At 40.4% G+C, this 17510-nt stretch overlaps 1 protein-coding gene across 6 annotated transcripts in view; it reads left to right on the top strand.

Annotated features, from left to right (window-relative positions):
- The window catches only part of LOC129865654 (collagen alpha-1(XXV) chain-like), a 315129-nt gene that overhangs the window by 199101 nt on the left and 98518 nt on the right, over positions 1–17510 (top strand). For 4 of the 6 annotated variants that reach the window (XM_055938594.1, XM_055938595.1, XM_055938598.1 and 1 more), the window contains 3 exons: positions 206–250; positions 13811–13837; positions 15546–15590. In XM_055938594.1, the coding sequence (XP_055794569.1) occupies positions 206–250; positions 13811–13837; positions 15546–15590 (117 nt within the window). The remainder of the gene's footprint in view (positions 1–205; positions 251–13810; positions 13838–15545; positions 15591–17510) is intronic. The other 2 variants (XM_055938596.1, XM_055938597.1) reach the window with 2 other exon arrangements.

The raw sequence follows: 17510 nt of genomic DNA, 5'->3' as shown, positions 1-17510 counted from the left end.
TTCAACACTGAGAAGTTATGTCACTCTGCTTATGATACCTTTCATTAAATCATGATACCACTAGTCTTAATAGGGAAAAACACAAAGACATAAAATTAGGACTGCACATCATAGTCACCTTCCCCAAGACTCATAAAAGCATACTTTGTGGTAAATCAAAAATGTAATGTAATCGGAATTGTATTTGTTTTTGGCTCTCTTACAGGGTCCCCTTGGGCCTCCTGGCATCCCAGGTGTTGATGGGCTGAAGGTAAGATCATTGTTATAGAGGAAGTGCTGATATACGTGACACATAGGGGATTACAGTTTCCAATAGCTTTAGTTGCAGATTAAATTAAATCAAATCACATTTTATTTGTTACAGGTGCCGAATACAACAGGTAGACCTTAAAGTGAAATAATTACTTACAGGCCCTTAACCAACAATACAGCTTAAAAAATATGAATACGAATATGAAATAAAAGGAACAAGTAATTAAAGAGCAGCAGTAAAATAATAATAGTGAGACTATATACAGGGGGTACCGGTACAGAGTCAATGTGCGGGGGCACCGGTTAGTCGAGGTAATTGAGGTAATATGTACATGTAGGTAGAGTTATTAAAGTGTCTATGCATAGATAATAACAGAGAGTAGCAGCGGCGTAAAAGAGGGGGTGGGGGGAGGCAATGAAAATAGTCTGTGTATGCATTTGATTAGATGTTCAGGAGTCTTATGGCTTGGGGGGTAGAAGCTGTTTAGAAGCCTCTTGGATCTAGACTTGTTGCTTGGGTATCGCTTGCTGTGCGGTAGCGGAGAGAACAGTTTATGACTAGGGTGGCAGGAAGCTTGGCCTCAGTGATGTACTGGGCCGTACGCACTACCATCTGTAGTGCCTTGTGGTCGGAGGCCGAGCATTTGCCATACATGGCATTGATGCAAGCTGTCAGGATGCTCTCAATGGTGCAGCTGTATAACCTTTTGAGGATCCATGCCAAATATTTTCAGTCTCCTAAGGGGGAATAGATTTTGTCGTGCCCTCTTCACGACTGTCTTGATGTGCTTGGACCATGTTAGTTTGTTGGTGATGTGGACCCCAAGAAACACTTACAATTCTCCACAACAGCCCCGTTGATGAGAATGGGGGCGTGTTCGGTCCTCCTTTTCCTGTAGTCAACAATCATCTCACTTTTTCTTATTCACGTTGAGGGAGAGGTTGTTGTCCTGGCACCACACGGCCAGGTCTCAGACCTCCTCCCTATTGGCTGTTTTGTCGTTGTCGGTGATCAGGCCTACCACTGTTGTATCATCGGCAAACTTAATTACATTTTACATTTTACATTTTAGTCATTTAGCAGACGCTCTTATCCAGAGCGACTTACAGTAGAGTGCATACATTTTATTACATTCACATACTGAGACAAGGATATCCCTACCGGCCAAACCCGGACGACGCTTTGCCAATTGTGCGTCGCCCCACGGACCTCCCGGTTGCGGCCGGTTGCGACAGAGCCTGGGCGTGAACCCAGAGACTCTGGTGGCGCAGCTAGCACTGCGATGCAGTGCCCTAGACCACTGCGCCACCCGGGAGGCCGATGGTGGTGTTGGAGTCGGGCCTGGCCGTGCAGTCATGAGTGAACAGGGAGTACAGGAGGGGACTGAGGACGCACTCCTGAGGGGCCCCTGTGTTGAGGATCAGCGTGGCAGATGTGTTGTTACCTACCCTTAACACCTGGGAGTGGCCCGTCAGGAAGTCCAGGATCCAGTTGCAGAGGGAAGTGTTTAGTCCCAGGGTCCTTAGCGTATTGATGAGCTTTGAGGGCACTAATGGTGTTGAACTCTGAGCTGTAGTCAATGAATAACATTCTCACAAATGGGTTATTTTTGTCCAGGTGGGAAAGGGCAGTATGGAGTGCAATAGAGATTGCATTATCTGTGGATCTGCTAGGGCGGTATGCAATTTGGAATGGATCTAGGATTTCTGGGATAATGGTGTTAACCCGTCTCGCCCAGGCGTTCCGCTAGCGGAACTCCTCCCACATTCCACTGAAAAGGCAAACCGCGAAATTCAAATAAATATTTTTTACAAATATTTAACTTTCACACATTAACAAGTCCAATACAGCAAATGAAAGATACACATCTTGTGAATTTTATGTCTGATGTCTGATTTTTTAAATGTTTTACAGCGAAAACAGCACGTATATTTATGTTAGCTCACAAAGAAGGACAGACATTTTTCACAGCACAGGTAGCATGCACAAAGCCAACCTAACTAACCAAGAACCAACCAAACTAACCAAGAAACAACTTCATCAGATGACAGTCTTATAACATGTTACACAATAAATCTATGTTTTGTTCGAAAAATGTGCATATTTGAGGTATAAATCAGTATTACATTGCAGCTATCATCACAGCTACCGTCAAAAATAGCACCGAAGCAGCCAGAGTAAATATAGAGACCAACGTGGAATACCTAAATACTCATCATAAAACATTTCTGAAAAATGCATCGTGTACAGAAATGAAAGACAAGCATCTTGTGAATCCAGCCAATATTTCAGATTTTTTAAGTGTTTTACAGCGAAAACACAATATAGCATTATATTAGCTTACTACAATAGCCTACACACAACCGCATTCATTCATCAAGGCACGTTAGCGATAGCAATAGGCACGTTAGCATTAGCGAATAAACCAACAAAAGATATCAATTTTCACTAACCTTCATAAACCTTCCTCAGAAGACAGTCCTATAACATCAGGTTATACATACACTTATGTTTTGTTCGAAAATGTGCATATTTAGAGCTGAAATCAGTGGTTATCCATTATGCTAACGTAGCTTCTATTTCCCAGAATGTGCGGATATTTCTATTAGACTCTCACCTATTCTGACCAAATAGCAATTCATAAACATTACAAAAAAATACATGTTGTATAGGAAATGATAGTAACACTAGTTCTTAATGCAATCGCAGTGTTATAATTCTAAAAATATCTTCATTACGACATAAGGCTTATGTTATAGCAAGAGAGTGGCCAAAACCCGGGCGCAAAACTACTAGTATGCAGTTCGACAGATATATGAAATAGCATCATAAAATGTTTCTTACTTTTGCTGATCTTCCATCAGAATGCTGGACAAGGGGTCCTTTGTCCAGAACAGTCGTTGTTTGGATTTAGAACATCGTTTTTCCCTCTTCAATTAGCCAGCACACTGGCCAAGTGGCTCGAAGCTCTCCTTTCTGAACAAAGGCACACAACGCAACACGCCTAACGTCCCGAATAAATTTAAAAAATCTAATAAAACTATATTGAAAAAACATACTTTACGATGATATGGTCACATGTATCAAATAAAATCAAAGCCGGAGATAGTAATCGGCTATAACGACAGCTATTCCGATGGCAAATCCAGAACCAACTTCGCGCCTTCCTGAAAACATAAAATGGGGGACATGTCATTCCAAGAGGACGTATTCCATCTCAGACCAAGATAATCACTCCATTTCTTCTCTCACTGCATCTTGACATCCTGGGGAAGGTGTATGACGTGCATGTATACTCATAGGCCCTTGAACAGAGCATAATTTTCAGACTTTCCACTTCCTGGTCAGAAAGTGTGCTGCCAAATGAGTTCTGTTTTACTCACAGACAAAATTCAAATGGTTTTAGAAACTAGAGAGTGTTTTCTATCCAATAGTAATAATATGCATATTGTACGAGCAAGAATAGAGTACGAGGCCGTTTAAATTGGGCACGTTTTTTCCCCAAAGTGTAAATAGCGCCCTCTATCCTCATCAGGTTAATGTGAGCCATGACCAGCCTTTCAAAATACTTCATGGCTACAGACGTGCCTGCTACGGGTCGGTAGTCATTTAAGCAGGTTACCTTAGTGTTCTTGGGCACAGGGACTATGGTGGTCTGCTTAAAACATGTTGGTATTACAGACTAAGACAAGGAGAGGTTGAAAATGTCAGTGAAAACACGTGCCAGTTGGTCAGCGCATGCTCGCAGTACATGTCCTGGTAATCTGTCTGGCCATCCGGCCTCGTGAAAATTGACCTGTTTAAAGGTCTTACTCACATCGGCTACGGAGAGCGTGATCACACAGTCGTCCAGAACACCTGGTGCTCTCATACATGTTTCAGTATTTTCCTCGAAGCGAGCATAGAAGTAGTTTTGCTCATCTGGTAGGCTTGTGTCACTGTGCAGCTCTCGGCTGTGCTTCCCTTTGTAGTCTGTAATGGTTTGCAAGCACTGCCACATCTGACGAGCATCGGAGCCGGTGTAGTACGATTCAATCTTAGTCCTGTACTGGCGCTTTGCCTGTTTGATGGTTCGTCGGAGGGCATATCGGGATTTCTTATAAGCTTCCTGGTTAGAGTCTTACTCCTTTAAAGTGGACGCTCTAGCCTTTAGCTCAGTGCGGATGTTGCCTGTAATCCATGGCTTCTGGTTTGGCATATACGTACGGTCACTGTGGGGACGACTTCATCGATGCACTTATTGATAAAGCCAATGACTGATGTGGTGTACTCCTCAATGGCATCAGAAGAATCCCATAACATATTCCAGTCTGTGCTAGCAAAACAGTCCTGTAGCTTAGCATCTGCTTCATCTCACCACTTTTTTATAGACCGAGTCACTGGTGCTTCCTGCTTTAATTTTTGCTTGTAAGCAAGTATCAGAAGGATATAATTATGGTCAGATTTGCTAAATGGAGGGCGAGGGAGAGTTTTGTACATGTCTCTGTGTGTGGAGTGAAGGTGGTCTAGATTTTTTTTCCCTCTAGTTGCACATTTAATATGCTGATAGAAGTTTAGTAAAACTAACATAAGTTTCCTTGCATTAAAGTCCCAGGCCACTAGGAGCGCCTCCTCTGGATGAGCGTTTTCCTGTTTTCTTATGGCGGAATACAGCTCATTGAGTGCAGTCTTAGTGCCAACATCGGTCTGTTGTGTTATGTAGACAGCCACGAAAAATACAGATGAAACCTCTCTAGGTAGATAGTGTGGTCTACAGCTTATCATGAGATAGTCGTGATCATAAAACCGACTTCTTTAGATATTGTGCACCAGCTGTTGTTTACAAATATACATAGTCCGTCCCCCTTTGCCTCCCCCTTTGCCAGACGCCGCTGTTCTATTCTGCCGATACAGCGTGTAACCAGCCAGCTGTATGTTGATAATGTCGTCATTCAGCCATGACCTCAAAGCATAATATATTATAGTTTTTTAATGTCCCTTTGGTAGTTTAATCTTCCTCGTAGATCGTCAATTTTATTTTCCAATGTTTGCATTCTAGCTAGTAGAACGGAAGGCAGTGGAGGTTTATTCGATCTCCTACGAATTCTCAAAAGGCAACCGACCTCCGTCCTCTTTTTCTCCGTCTTCTCTTCACGCAAATGACAGGGATTTGGGCCCGTTCCCGTGAAAGCAGTATGTCCTTCACGTCGGGCTTGTCAGACTCGAAAAAAAAGCTTCTGCCAGTTCGTGGTGAGTAATCTCTGTTCTGATGTCCAGTAGTTATTTTCGGTCATAAGAGACGGTAGCAGCAACATTATGTACAATATCAGTAAAAAAATAAGTTACAAACAACGCAAAAAAACCAAACAAAAAGCACAGTTGGTTAGGGGCACGTACAACATCAGCCATCTTCTCCTGCGCCATAATACAAAAACATTTGAAAAATACTAATAAAATTATAAAATATAAAAAATAAAGTTTTTAAAAATGAAAAATGTACTAAATTAAGTAACAACCTAGGATAATAATCTAGTTGTTCTTTTCTAATACACTACTGTCCAATTATTATATAACTGTGGGTTTTTGTTTGTAGAGATGACACATACCTCAAAATGCATATTCCTGTCTCACCCTTGAAGCTATTTCTTTGTTTTTATCTTAAGAGGCATCATACTAACTGGTATTTATCACGTTTTAGGGAAGACCTAGAAGACCTAGATGCAGACAGTGTTGAAGTAACAAATGTTTATTAATAGAGCAGGGGGCAGGCTAAACGACAGGTCAGGCAGGCTCAGGGGCAGGGCAGGCCTGGTCATGGTGTTCTGCCAGGGTATGGAGTCCCTTCATAACACATTGAAGTAACTCCTTGTGTCTTCCAATGGTGGCTCCTTGCTGGGAGACCGCATTGTTGAACTGGTCTGAGACTGCGGGGTCAGTCATGGTCAGTTCGTACTATCACGTTTTAGGGAAGACCCAGATGCACACAGTGTCAAAGTAACAAAAGTGTATTACTAGAACAGGGGGCTGGCAAAATAGCAGGTCAAGGGCAGTTAGAGGTGAGTAATCCATATCAGAGTCCAAAAGGTACAGAATGGAAGGCAGTCTCAGGGTCAGGGCAGGCAGAGGTCAGTTATCCAGTGTGGTGTGACAAAGTACAGAATGACAGGTAAGGCTCAGGGTCAGGGCAGGCAAAACCGGGAAAACTAGAAACAGACAGGAGCAAGGGGAAAAACGCTGGTAGGTTTGACGAACAAAATGAACTGGCAACAGACAAACAGAGAAAACAGGCACAGTTGAAGTCAGAAGTTTACATTCACCTTAGCCAAATACATTTGAGCTAAGTATTTCACAATTCCTGACATTTAATCGTAGTAAAAATTCCATGTCGTAGGTTAGTTAGGATCACCACTTTGTTTTAAGAATGTGAAATGTCAGAATAATAGTAGAGAGTGATTTATTTCAGCTTTTATTTCTTTCATTACATTCTCAGTGGGTCAGAAGTTTACATACACTCAATTAGTATTTGGTAGCATTGCCTTTAAATTGTTTAACTTGGGTCAAACGTTTCAGGTAGCCTTCCACAAGCTTACCACAATAAGTTGGGTGAATTTTGGCCCATTCCTCCTGACAGAGCTGGTGTAACTGAGTCAGGTTTGTAGGGCTCCTTGCTCGCACATGATTTTTCAGTTCTGCCCACATTCTTTCTATAGGATGAGGTCAGGGCTTTGTGATGGCCACTCCAATACCTTGACTTTGTTCTTAAGCCCTTTTGCCACAACTTTGGAAGTATGCTTGGGGTAATTGTCCATTTGGAAGATACATATCCGACCAAAAAATTGCGTTTGGAAATTGATTCCAAGGATGAACCAGACTTGTGGAGGTCTACAATTATTTTTTCTGAGGTCTTGTCTGATTTCTTTTGATTTTCCCATGATGTCAAGCAAAGAGACACTGAGTTTGAAGGTAGGTCTTGAAATAAATCCACAGGTACATCTCCAATTGACTCAAATGATGTCAATTAACCTATCAGAAGCTTCTAAAGCCATGACATAGTTTTCTGGAATTTTCCAAACTGTTTAAACTTCTTATGGCTGCAATCCCGCTAACGGGATCGATATGACAACAGCCAGTGAAAGTGCAGGGCGCCAAATTCAAACAACAGAAATTTCATAATTAAAATTCCTCAAACATACTTATAACATTTTCAAGGTAATCTTGTTGTTAATCCCACCAAAGTGTCTGATTTCAAATATGCTTTTCAACGAAAGCACTACAAACGATTATGTTAGGTCACCACCAAACCACAATAAGCACAGCCATTTTTTCCAGCGAAAGATAGCAGTCACAAAAAGCAGAAATAGATAAAATTAATCACTAACCTTTGATGATCTTCATCAGATGACACTCATAGGACTTCATGTTACACAATACATGCATGTTTTGTTTGATAAAGTTCATATTTATATAAAAAAAATCTGAGGTTACATTGGCGCGTTACATTCACTAGTTCCAAAAACATCAAGTGACTTTGCATAGCCACATCTTTTCAACAGAAATACTCATCATAAATGTAGATGATAATACAAGTTATACACATGGAATTATAGATATACCTCTCCTTAATGCAACCGCTGTGTCATATTTTTTTTTAATTTACGGAATAAGCAAACCATGCAATAATCTGAGACGGCGCTCAGAACAATAGCCAAATTAGCCGCCATGTTGGAGTCAACAGAAACCAGAAACTACATGATAAATGTTTCCTTACCTTTGATGAACTTAATCAGAATGCAGTCCTAGGAATCCCAGGTCCACAATAAATGCTTGATTTGTTCGATAATGTCCGTTATTTATGTCCAATTAGCTACTTTGGTTAGCCCGTTTGGTAAACAATTCCAAAGTCACAAAGCGCGTCCACTATAACGTGACGAAATGTCCAAAAGTTCCATAACAGTCAGTAGAAATATAAAATAAAATAAAATAAAATAAATAAAGTAATATAAAATATTACTAAAAATATTTATAATCATGCAATCACAAGTGAAATATACCAAAGCACAACTTAGCTTGTTGTTTATTAATCCACCTATCGTGTCAGATTTTGAAAATATGCTTTACAGAGAAAGAATTCCAAGCTTTTGTGAGTGTATCAATCAATGCTAGAACAGCTAGCCCCAAATTAGCATGGTCACGAAAGTCAGAAAAGCAATAAAATAAATTGCTTACCTTTGATAATCTTCGGATGTTTGCACTCACGAGACTCCCAGTTACACAATAAATGTTATTTTTGTTCGATAAATATTACTTTTATAACAAAAAAGCCATTTGGGTTGCACGTTATGTTCAGAAAACTACAGCCTCGTTCCGGTGCTGAAAGGCAGAAGAAAATTCCCAAACGTATCAGATTCAAAAATATTACTAAAAATATTTATAATCATGCAATCACAAGTGAAATATACCAAAACACAGCTTAGCTTGTTGTTAATCCACCTATCGTGTCAGATTTTGAAAATATGCTTTGCAACGAAAGCAATCTAAGCTTTTGTGAGTGTATCAATCAATGCTAGAACAGCTAGCCTTATTAGCTTGGTTAGCTCGGTCACGAAAGTCAGAAAAGCAATAAAAATAATCGCTTACCTTTGATTATCTTCGGATGTTTGCACTCTCGAGACTCCCAGTTACACAACAAATGTTATTTTTGTTCGATAAATATTACTTTTATAACAAAAAAACACCATTTGGGTTGCGCGTTATGTTCAGAAAACCAAAGCCTCGTTCCGTTCGACGAAAATTCAAAAAAGTATCCGTAATGGTCGTAGAAACATGTCAAATGGTTTTTATAATCAATCCTCAGGTTGTTTTTAACAAACATAATTGATAATATTTCAACCGGACCGTAACCTATTCAATAAGAGAGAAATAGAAAAATGGAGAGCTCTTCTCTGGCGCGCAGGAACTATTCAGAGGACACCTGACTACTTTTGAAAAATATCGCTCATTTTTCAAAATAAAGGCCTGAAACTATGTCTAAAGCCTGGTCACAGCCTGAGGAAGCCATTGGAAAATGAATCTGGTTGATACCCCTTTAAATTAAAGAAAGACGGGCCAGGAAACACAGATAAAGAAAATAAAAATAATAACTTCCGGGTTATATTTTCTCAGGCCTGCAGAATCAGTTTTGTTTTACTCACAGACAATATTTTTACAGTTTTGGAAACTTTGGAGTGTTTCCTATCCTAATCTGTAAAGTATATGCATATTCTACGATCTGGACCTGAGAAATAGTCCGTTTACCTTGGGAACGTTATTTAAAAAATATATATATAATCTGACCCCTAGCGTCAAGAGGTTTTAACATACATCTTGAATAACGTTCCAACTGGAGATTACATTGACTTCAGTTGAGCGAGGGAACGGAGCTTCCTCTCACGTGAACGCACGTGTTCAAGGCGTGATCACCTCGTGGCAGTGATTACTCATTCCTGTCTCCTTCGGCCCCCCTTCACATTAAAGTCATCAGACAAAGTTCTATTGACTGTTGACATCTAGTGGAAGCCGTAGGAAGTGAAAACTCATCCATATCTCGCTGTAATTTCATTGGGAGCTCGATTGAAAATCTAGTTTCCTCAGAAAAAATCCAAACAGAAAGTGGAACTTCTCAGGTTTTTGCCTGCCATATGAGTTCTGTTCTACTCACAGACATAAATCAAACAGTTTTAGGAACTTCAGAGTTTTTTCTATCCAATACTAATAATAATATGCATATATTAGCAAATATGACTGAGGACCAGGCCGTTTACTCTGGGCACCTCTGTGCACCTTTCATCCAAGCTACTCAATACTGCCCCTGCAGCCATAAGAAGTCAACTTAGTGTATGTAAACGTCTGACCCACTGGAATTGTGATACAGTGAATTATAAGTGAAATAATCTGTCTGTAAACAATTGTTGCATTAATTACTTGTGTCATGCACAAAGTAGATGTCCTAACCGACATGCCAAAACTATAGTTTGTTGACAATAAATTTGTGGTGTGTTTGAAAAAAAAGAGTTTTGATGACTCCAACCTACGTGTATGTAAACTTCTGACTTCAACTGTATAAATACACTGGGGATAATGTGGAAGATGGGCGACACCTGGAGGGGGGGGGGGGGGAGACATGCACAAAGACAGGTGAAACAGATCAGGGTGTGATAGTATTCAATTGTCAATAATCCCATTTGTTCTTTTGGCTTCATGTCGCTTCCGTCTTATTGAAGGAATTCTGTCATGAATTCTGAAAAGGTCAAACCACTATCCTGTTTATAAGAAATCCCTTGGGCTGCATCTCAAAGCCGTAACCACAAAGTAATGTGGTATAAGCAGTCTGTGAATCTGCTTTCACCCAAAGTTTCGTTAAAAAAAAAGTAGTCTCAGCAATCGTTTAAAACATATGAAAGGAGCAACATTCATGGAGTTAATAGGAACTAAAGTGAGACCATTTATTTCGTAGTGGAGGCCATACTCACTTTGGAAACAACACAAGCTGAAGTCAAGTCTTAATTCCATGCTTGTGTTGAAACTGTAGGTTGTCAGGCTGCATGAAATATATCTCTAATGCTGTGCAACAATGCTATAAAACAGATAGGTTATCGTGTTTAAGCACTGTTCATGCAGAAGTTTTGACTCTGAACCAGCTAGTCCATCCCTCAACACAATATTGCAGTCAGTTGCAGGTTGAATGGAAGACTCTGCATTGATATCCTTTAAATCTTCCAAAAGTCCTTATCTCACAAGGGAAACTTATTAGGTAGGAGTTAAGTGGTCATCATTATGACAACAGTCCATCATCATTATGTCAATTACGTCCATGTGCAGGCCTACAGATAATTACAAGACGTATGGGTTTTATTTGCATTACATGGGTAACACCCTTGATATTAAATAGCACTGAATATAGCTATTGACTCAATGTTTGATTTGAACATTGTAATGTTTGGAACTGTGCATCACTCCTATTCAGGTAAACAATGCTTGGACTTCCAAATAAACAGGGTTTATTAAACCTTTAAAAAAACACCAAGCAGTAGTATGAGGCTTCAAACTACATCACATGGACTTCAATGCTAAGCTTGAGGCAATGGTTGCCTGTATGGATCTATTTTAAAACACCTCAGATAATATCAATCAAAAATAAGTGACTTCTATCCAATCAACCAACCCACAGATTATTGTGAAAAAGATATGAATTGCTTATTGGAAATTATTTTTTCATGTGCAGTATAGCATTTTGTATACAGTGAATTTAAATCACATAGAGACAATAGATTACTTAAGACAGAAACGATAAGAGGAACATTGGTCTGGGAGGATGGGTGAGCGTATGCTGTGAATGTTTAGCAATCTGAAGGGTGTGTGTTTAAATCTCATCATGGACAACTTTAGTATTTTAGCTAATTAGCAACTTTGCAACTACTTACAACTTTTTAGCTACTTTGCAACTACTTTGCATGTTAGCTATCCCTTCTCCTAACCCTAACATTAACCCTTTAACTACTTAGCTAGCATGTTACTTAACCTTAACCCCTAACCCCTAAACCTAACCCGACCTTAACCCCTAGTCTCGCTTACATTATCCACCTAGCTATGTAATTCCTATGATTTACAACATAGTAGCAACCTGAAAAGACCTTGAAACATATATATAACTGAAAGGTATCTAAGTTGCATACACTATCACATTATGTATAGATCTATGGGCCATGGTTTTTCACTGGCTGGCACTTTATGTACTGTACTGTATGGTGCATGTGCACCTCTGTTGATTCAACACACTATCACAGCTTATTGTGAAATAGACACAAATAAATTATTTGAAATTGATGACAGGCACACAAAAAAGTGTATGACACGATTTTCATCACAACACATTTTGTGTGTATTACAATTATTTTTTCTTCATAACGCATTCGTGTACATTACACAAATTCCAATTTGTTGTGGCTAACGTTAGTTAGTGAGTTGCCCCATTCTTTAACCTAAATATGATCAAACCTATAACCTATTTTGAGGTTATCTGTACCTTGGGGAAAAGCCTATGGCCTCATTTTACCTCATAACCTTCCTTCAGTGTTTAGATGATTTCTAGAGATACAGGACATCTGAATAAGCTGTGTGTTTTGTTGTCTGTAGGGGGATGTGGGTACATCAGGATTAGATGGAATTCCTGGTGAGAAGGTTTGTGTCATGTATGCTCTTTATTCTTTGAGCCAGGCTTTTGTTTCATTTTGTTTCCTCAACACTTGTTTTTCAAATAATTTGTCATACTCCTACAAGTATTTAAGTTGACACTTTCAAGATACCTGCTCCAACGGTCAAAATATTATCATTAATATTATGATTTACAGAGCTGAAGGAATGAAATGTATACACTCCAGAACACTGGTGATCTTGGATGCTCCACAAACAATTTAATGGACATTTCTGTCAATAGGCCTTCAACAGCGTTTTATAGAGAGTTGTTGCTGCTCTCCTTTATGAATAAAACATACAAGTGATGGAGTTTCTTTCTTTTTATAAATACTGATTGAAAACATGATAGGTGTCACGCCCTGACCATAGTAAGCTGTTTTTTCTCTGTGTTGGTTGGGGCGTGATAGTGTCTAGGGTGGGTCATCTAGGGTTTTTTGTATGTCTGTTGGCCTGATATGGTTCCCAATCAGAGACAGCTGTTTATCGTTGTCTCTGATTGGGTATCATATTTAGGTAGCCATTTCCCTTTTGTGTTTGTGGGATCTTGACTATGTTTAGTTGACTGTCTGCACAATTTTGTATAGCGTCAGGTTTCGTTTGTGCGTTAGTGTTTTGGAGAGTTTTCAATTTATAAAAAATATGTGGAACTCTACTCACGCTGCGCCTTGGTCTCACTCATACAACGACCGTAACAATAGGTTTATGCACTATGGTTTTTAAAAAATGCATTTAAAGAGTTAAATATTGTCATACGTCATCTGTGAGTCCTGTGAAAGAAATGAAAATGTTCAGATCAGTGAGGTAAATATACTGGTGAAATTATGCCCTCTGTTACCCAATATCCTGTTATATTGGGGTATTTGTAAAACAACAGTGTTACCAGGTGGTGTTAGCTCTGTGCTTTAGACTGAGGCCGGTATTCAATTCATAGCACAGCGAGCTGGACAGCCCGAATGTGACTTAAAAAGGCATTTTCCCAACATTCACGGAGATTGTATTCACAGTAAGAGCATTTCGTTCCAATCGGAACTTATGTCTTATATCTTTAAATGTCATGCGCCCCCTATAACGCGGATCAGATTGAATCCCGGACTGAGTGTAATATCTTTGCTGTGTATGAGAGTTTCTTAAAAAAAATCATTGGACAATGTTTAGAGAATGTCAAACATGTTTAACACCCAAGAAGGTATCTAAGGAGGGAGCAGCCGAAACATGATATGCGTTTTTCTAATCAACTGTGAATTTAACCCCAGATACGATCTGGGACTGGCTGCCATTATTTCTCCTAAACCCAACATTCCCAGAGCCTTTGTGTATTTTAATGCCATCTGCTTTATTTTCCAATAGGGTGAAATGGGAGAGAGAGGTGAAAAGGTAAAGACTTTCAATCTTCAGACTTCATGTTCAGCCTTCCCATCCCTCCCATGTAAAATTACGTTTTATTTCTTGAGGCTGTGAAACATATTATTATGTAATGTTAGATGAACTTGTGACAACAGTTTTGCTGTATTGGTTTTAAGGGCTACTCACTATTTTCAGTTGTTAATTGTGCATGGATGTCAATTGGAGATCTTCACTAAAGTTCAAGTTGTGAATGTTTTAGTTACCTTGTTTTAGAGTAACAGTGAACTAAACCATCCTTTGTGGTTTAGAGTAACAGTTAACTTGTTTTTCCATCTTTAAACTGTTGTAATGAGTACGACGGGAGACAGAGAGCTGGTTTCAGGGCGCAGCAGGTGTTTATTAGGGAAGAACCACGGGAGGAGGCAGGTAGCTGGGTCCAGGGGCAGGCAGAAAGGTCATACACAGGGACTCCAAACAGGTAACAGTACAGGCAGGCAAAAGGCTAATAAAGTAGTCCGGGAGATCAGGCAAGAGGTTGATGACAGGAAATCTGATAGGCAAAAGTACAGGCAGGGAATAGGCAAAAAAGTATTGTTAGTGAGGATGGCCAAAAACTACGATACACGGGGGGACTAATACGGAAATAAACAGAGCTCCAAATAGAATATGTATCAAAACAAACAATACCTCACAAATGATGGGGTGCAAAGAACTGAACTAAATAGTATGTAAATGACATACAGGTGTGATCAGATTGGGATCTGGAGAGTGAGCTGCGTTCAGGAGATCTATGTGTTCGAGAGTGTGAGTTGGAAGCAGACGTTACAACTGTAGCATGATATAAGACATGTCATGGATAGGCATAATAGGTCATAATAGGCTATGACAACTAACTTGACATGATCATGACTGCCATTAAGATTACATATAGTAGTTGACTAATCAGGATTAGTTTTATACCAGTCCATACAAAATTGCAGTGTTGTCATTCATAGAAAGGTTCCATGGAATCACTTTATCTCTAAGCCCTAGACAAACTTGGGATGTTAGAACCAAACCATCTTTAGAGGGCATGTCACAAGCCCCTCCAATTTTACAGACTTCAGCAGAGTCAATGAAGTTGAGTCACTGAGCCCTCCTAGGACCGAGCTCTGTTGCAAGGCCTTGGTGGAACCTAATCAGCCAAGATTAGGAACCTATGCAGCGGTGATGATGAGCAAACAAAACTCCCAGCTCTGTCCCAACCGTTCTAATGATTTGATATTTTTGGCTGGGTGTGAGAGGGAGGTGAAAACTCTCACCCCGTCCACTTGCCCAGGGAGGCAGGAGGGGATGTGGTGACTCTTTCAGCTCAATGGCACCAGGACCTTGTTAGTATGCCCAAAGGGACATAGCCTCTTCTCACTACCTCTCAGTGATTCAAGCAGCAATCTGTTCAATGCTCTTGCAATTGTCCACATTTATGATGTTTCTCATGTTAATCGAGACTACGGACGAGACTGCAGAAGCCAAGATGTGAAATCAGCCCCAATAGTGTGTTACTGAGCTTTGCCTGCTGTCAAATGCCAGTTGTTAACAACTCCTGTGAAGCTACTATTTACGAGAACATGTGTTCTACTTTGAATAGCCACAATTTTGCCATTTCATTTGCCACGTTCTTATCTGTTTGTAAATTCTGTATAAGCCGTTTCAGAATTGTTGGTAGTGTATCTTTGCTTATCTGCTGTTTTTCAAACAGGGTGACTTGGGAGAAGATGGTCAAAGAGGTGAAGGCGGGGAGAAGGTATGTAAATTCAACTTCACATTCCTTCCTTTGTGTTTATTCCTCGAACCTGATAGAGCGAGAACTTAGCTCTAGAAAGGAGCAACAACTTAATGTTAACAATGTGAGAAACCAATGGTGGAAAGGAGCAGCAGTAGCTAGTGAAACCAGAACCTAAGCAAAGAAGGCAGGCACCCTTGACAGTTAACACTGTTTCATTGCATGTAACTGGGCCTAATTGTTGCACATAGCTTTTTGCTAAATTCCTGGTTGGATGCTTCATGAGTTAATATTGGACCATTTAGCATTAAGAAGGGCCGGCTCCAGCGACATAAGTGGCATAAGAGTTAGAATAGTAGAATACACAAGGTCCAATTGCGAAAATTGGTTGTGAATCAACAGTTTTCTCTTATGTCAGTCACTGAAAGTCACTCAATTAGCTTGTCTGCTAACAATTTTTAGATTGGTAAGTTAGTCTAGCCAGATATCTAAACTTGTAGTAATCATGGGCAAATACTGACTGGGCACGCAGGGCAGGTACTGGGCAAAAAGGGTCAATATTAGATATAAAGAGCACAGTGCATTTGGAAAGTATTCAGACCTCTTCCCATTTTCCACATTTTGTTAGGTTACAGCCTTGTACTAAAATATAGATATTTTTTTTAAAGCCATGAGGTTGAAGGAATTGTCCGTAGAGCTCCGAGACAGGTTTGTGTCGAGGCACAGATCTTGGGAAAGGTACCAAAACATTTCTGCAGCATTGAAGGTCCCCAAGAACACAGTGGCCTCCAGCATTCTTAAATAAGAGAAGTTTGGATCAACCAAGACCCTTCCTAGAGCTGGTCGCCCGGCCAAACTGAGCAATCGGGAGAGAAGGGCCTTGGTCAGGAAGGTGACCAAGACCCCGATGGTCACTCTGACAGAGCTCCAGAGTTCCTCTGTGGAGAAGGGAGAACCTTCCAGAAGGACAACATTCTCTGCAGCACTCCACCAATCAGGCCATTACGGTAGAGTGAACAGACGGAAGCCACTCCTCAGGAAAAGGCACATGACAGCCTGCTTGGAGTTTGCCAAAAGGCAGCTAAAGGACTCAGACCATGAGAAACAAGATTATCTGGTCTGATGAAATCAAGATTGAACTATTTGGCCTGAATGCCAAGCGTCACGTCTGGAGGAAACCTGGCACCATCCCTACGGTGAAGCATGGTGGTGGCAGCATCATGCTGTGAGGATGTTTTTTAGCGGCAGGGACTGGGAGACTAGTCAGGATCGAGGGAAAAATGAACAGAGCAAAGTACAGAGAGATCCTTGATGAAAACCTGCTCCAGAGTGCTCAGACTGGGGAAAAGGTTCACCTTCCAACAGGACAACAACCCTAATCACACAGCCAAGACAACACAGGAGTGGCTTCGGAACGAGTCTCTGAATGTTCTTGAGTGGCCCAGCCAGAGCCTGGACTTGAAACCGATCGGACATCTCTCGAGAGACCTGAAAATAGCTGTGCAGCGACGCTCCCCATCCAACCTGACAGTGCTTGAGCGGATCTGCAGAGGAGAATGGGAGAAACCTTCCAAACACAGGTATCAAGCTTGTAGCGTCAAACCGAAGAAGACTGTAATTGCTGCCAAAGGTGCTTAAACAAAGTACTGAGTAAAGGGTCTGAATACTTATTTAAATGTGATATTCCATTTTTTTATACATTTTTTAAATGTTTCTGATAACCTGTTTTTGCTTTGTCATTATGGGGTGTGTGTGTAGATTGATGAGAAAAACAAAAAATGTATCCATTTTAGAATAAGGCTGTAATGTCACAAAATGTTGAATGAGTCAAGGGGTCTGAATACTTTCTGAATGCACTGTAATTAACACATTGCAGACCGAAGGGATCTCTAGAGTTAGCCGTCCCTGAGACCGGGTCTGGAGCTGTTACCTTAACAATGA

Source organism: Salvelinus fontinalis, chromosome 11, assembly GCF_029448725.1.
Source record: "Salvelinus fontinalis isolate EN_2023a chromosome 11, ASM2944872v1, whole genome shotgun sequence".
NCBI classification, from domain to species: domain Eukaryota; kingdom Metazoa; phylum Chordata; class Actinopteri; order Salmoniformes; family Salmonidae; genus Salvelinus; species Salvelinus fontinalis.
This window is presented reverse-complemented; position numbering and strand designations above follow the sequence as displayed.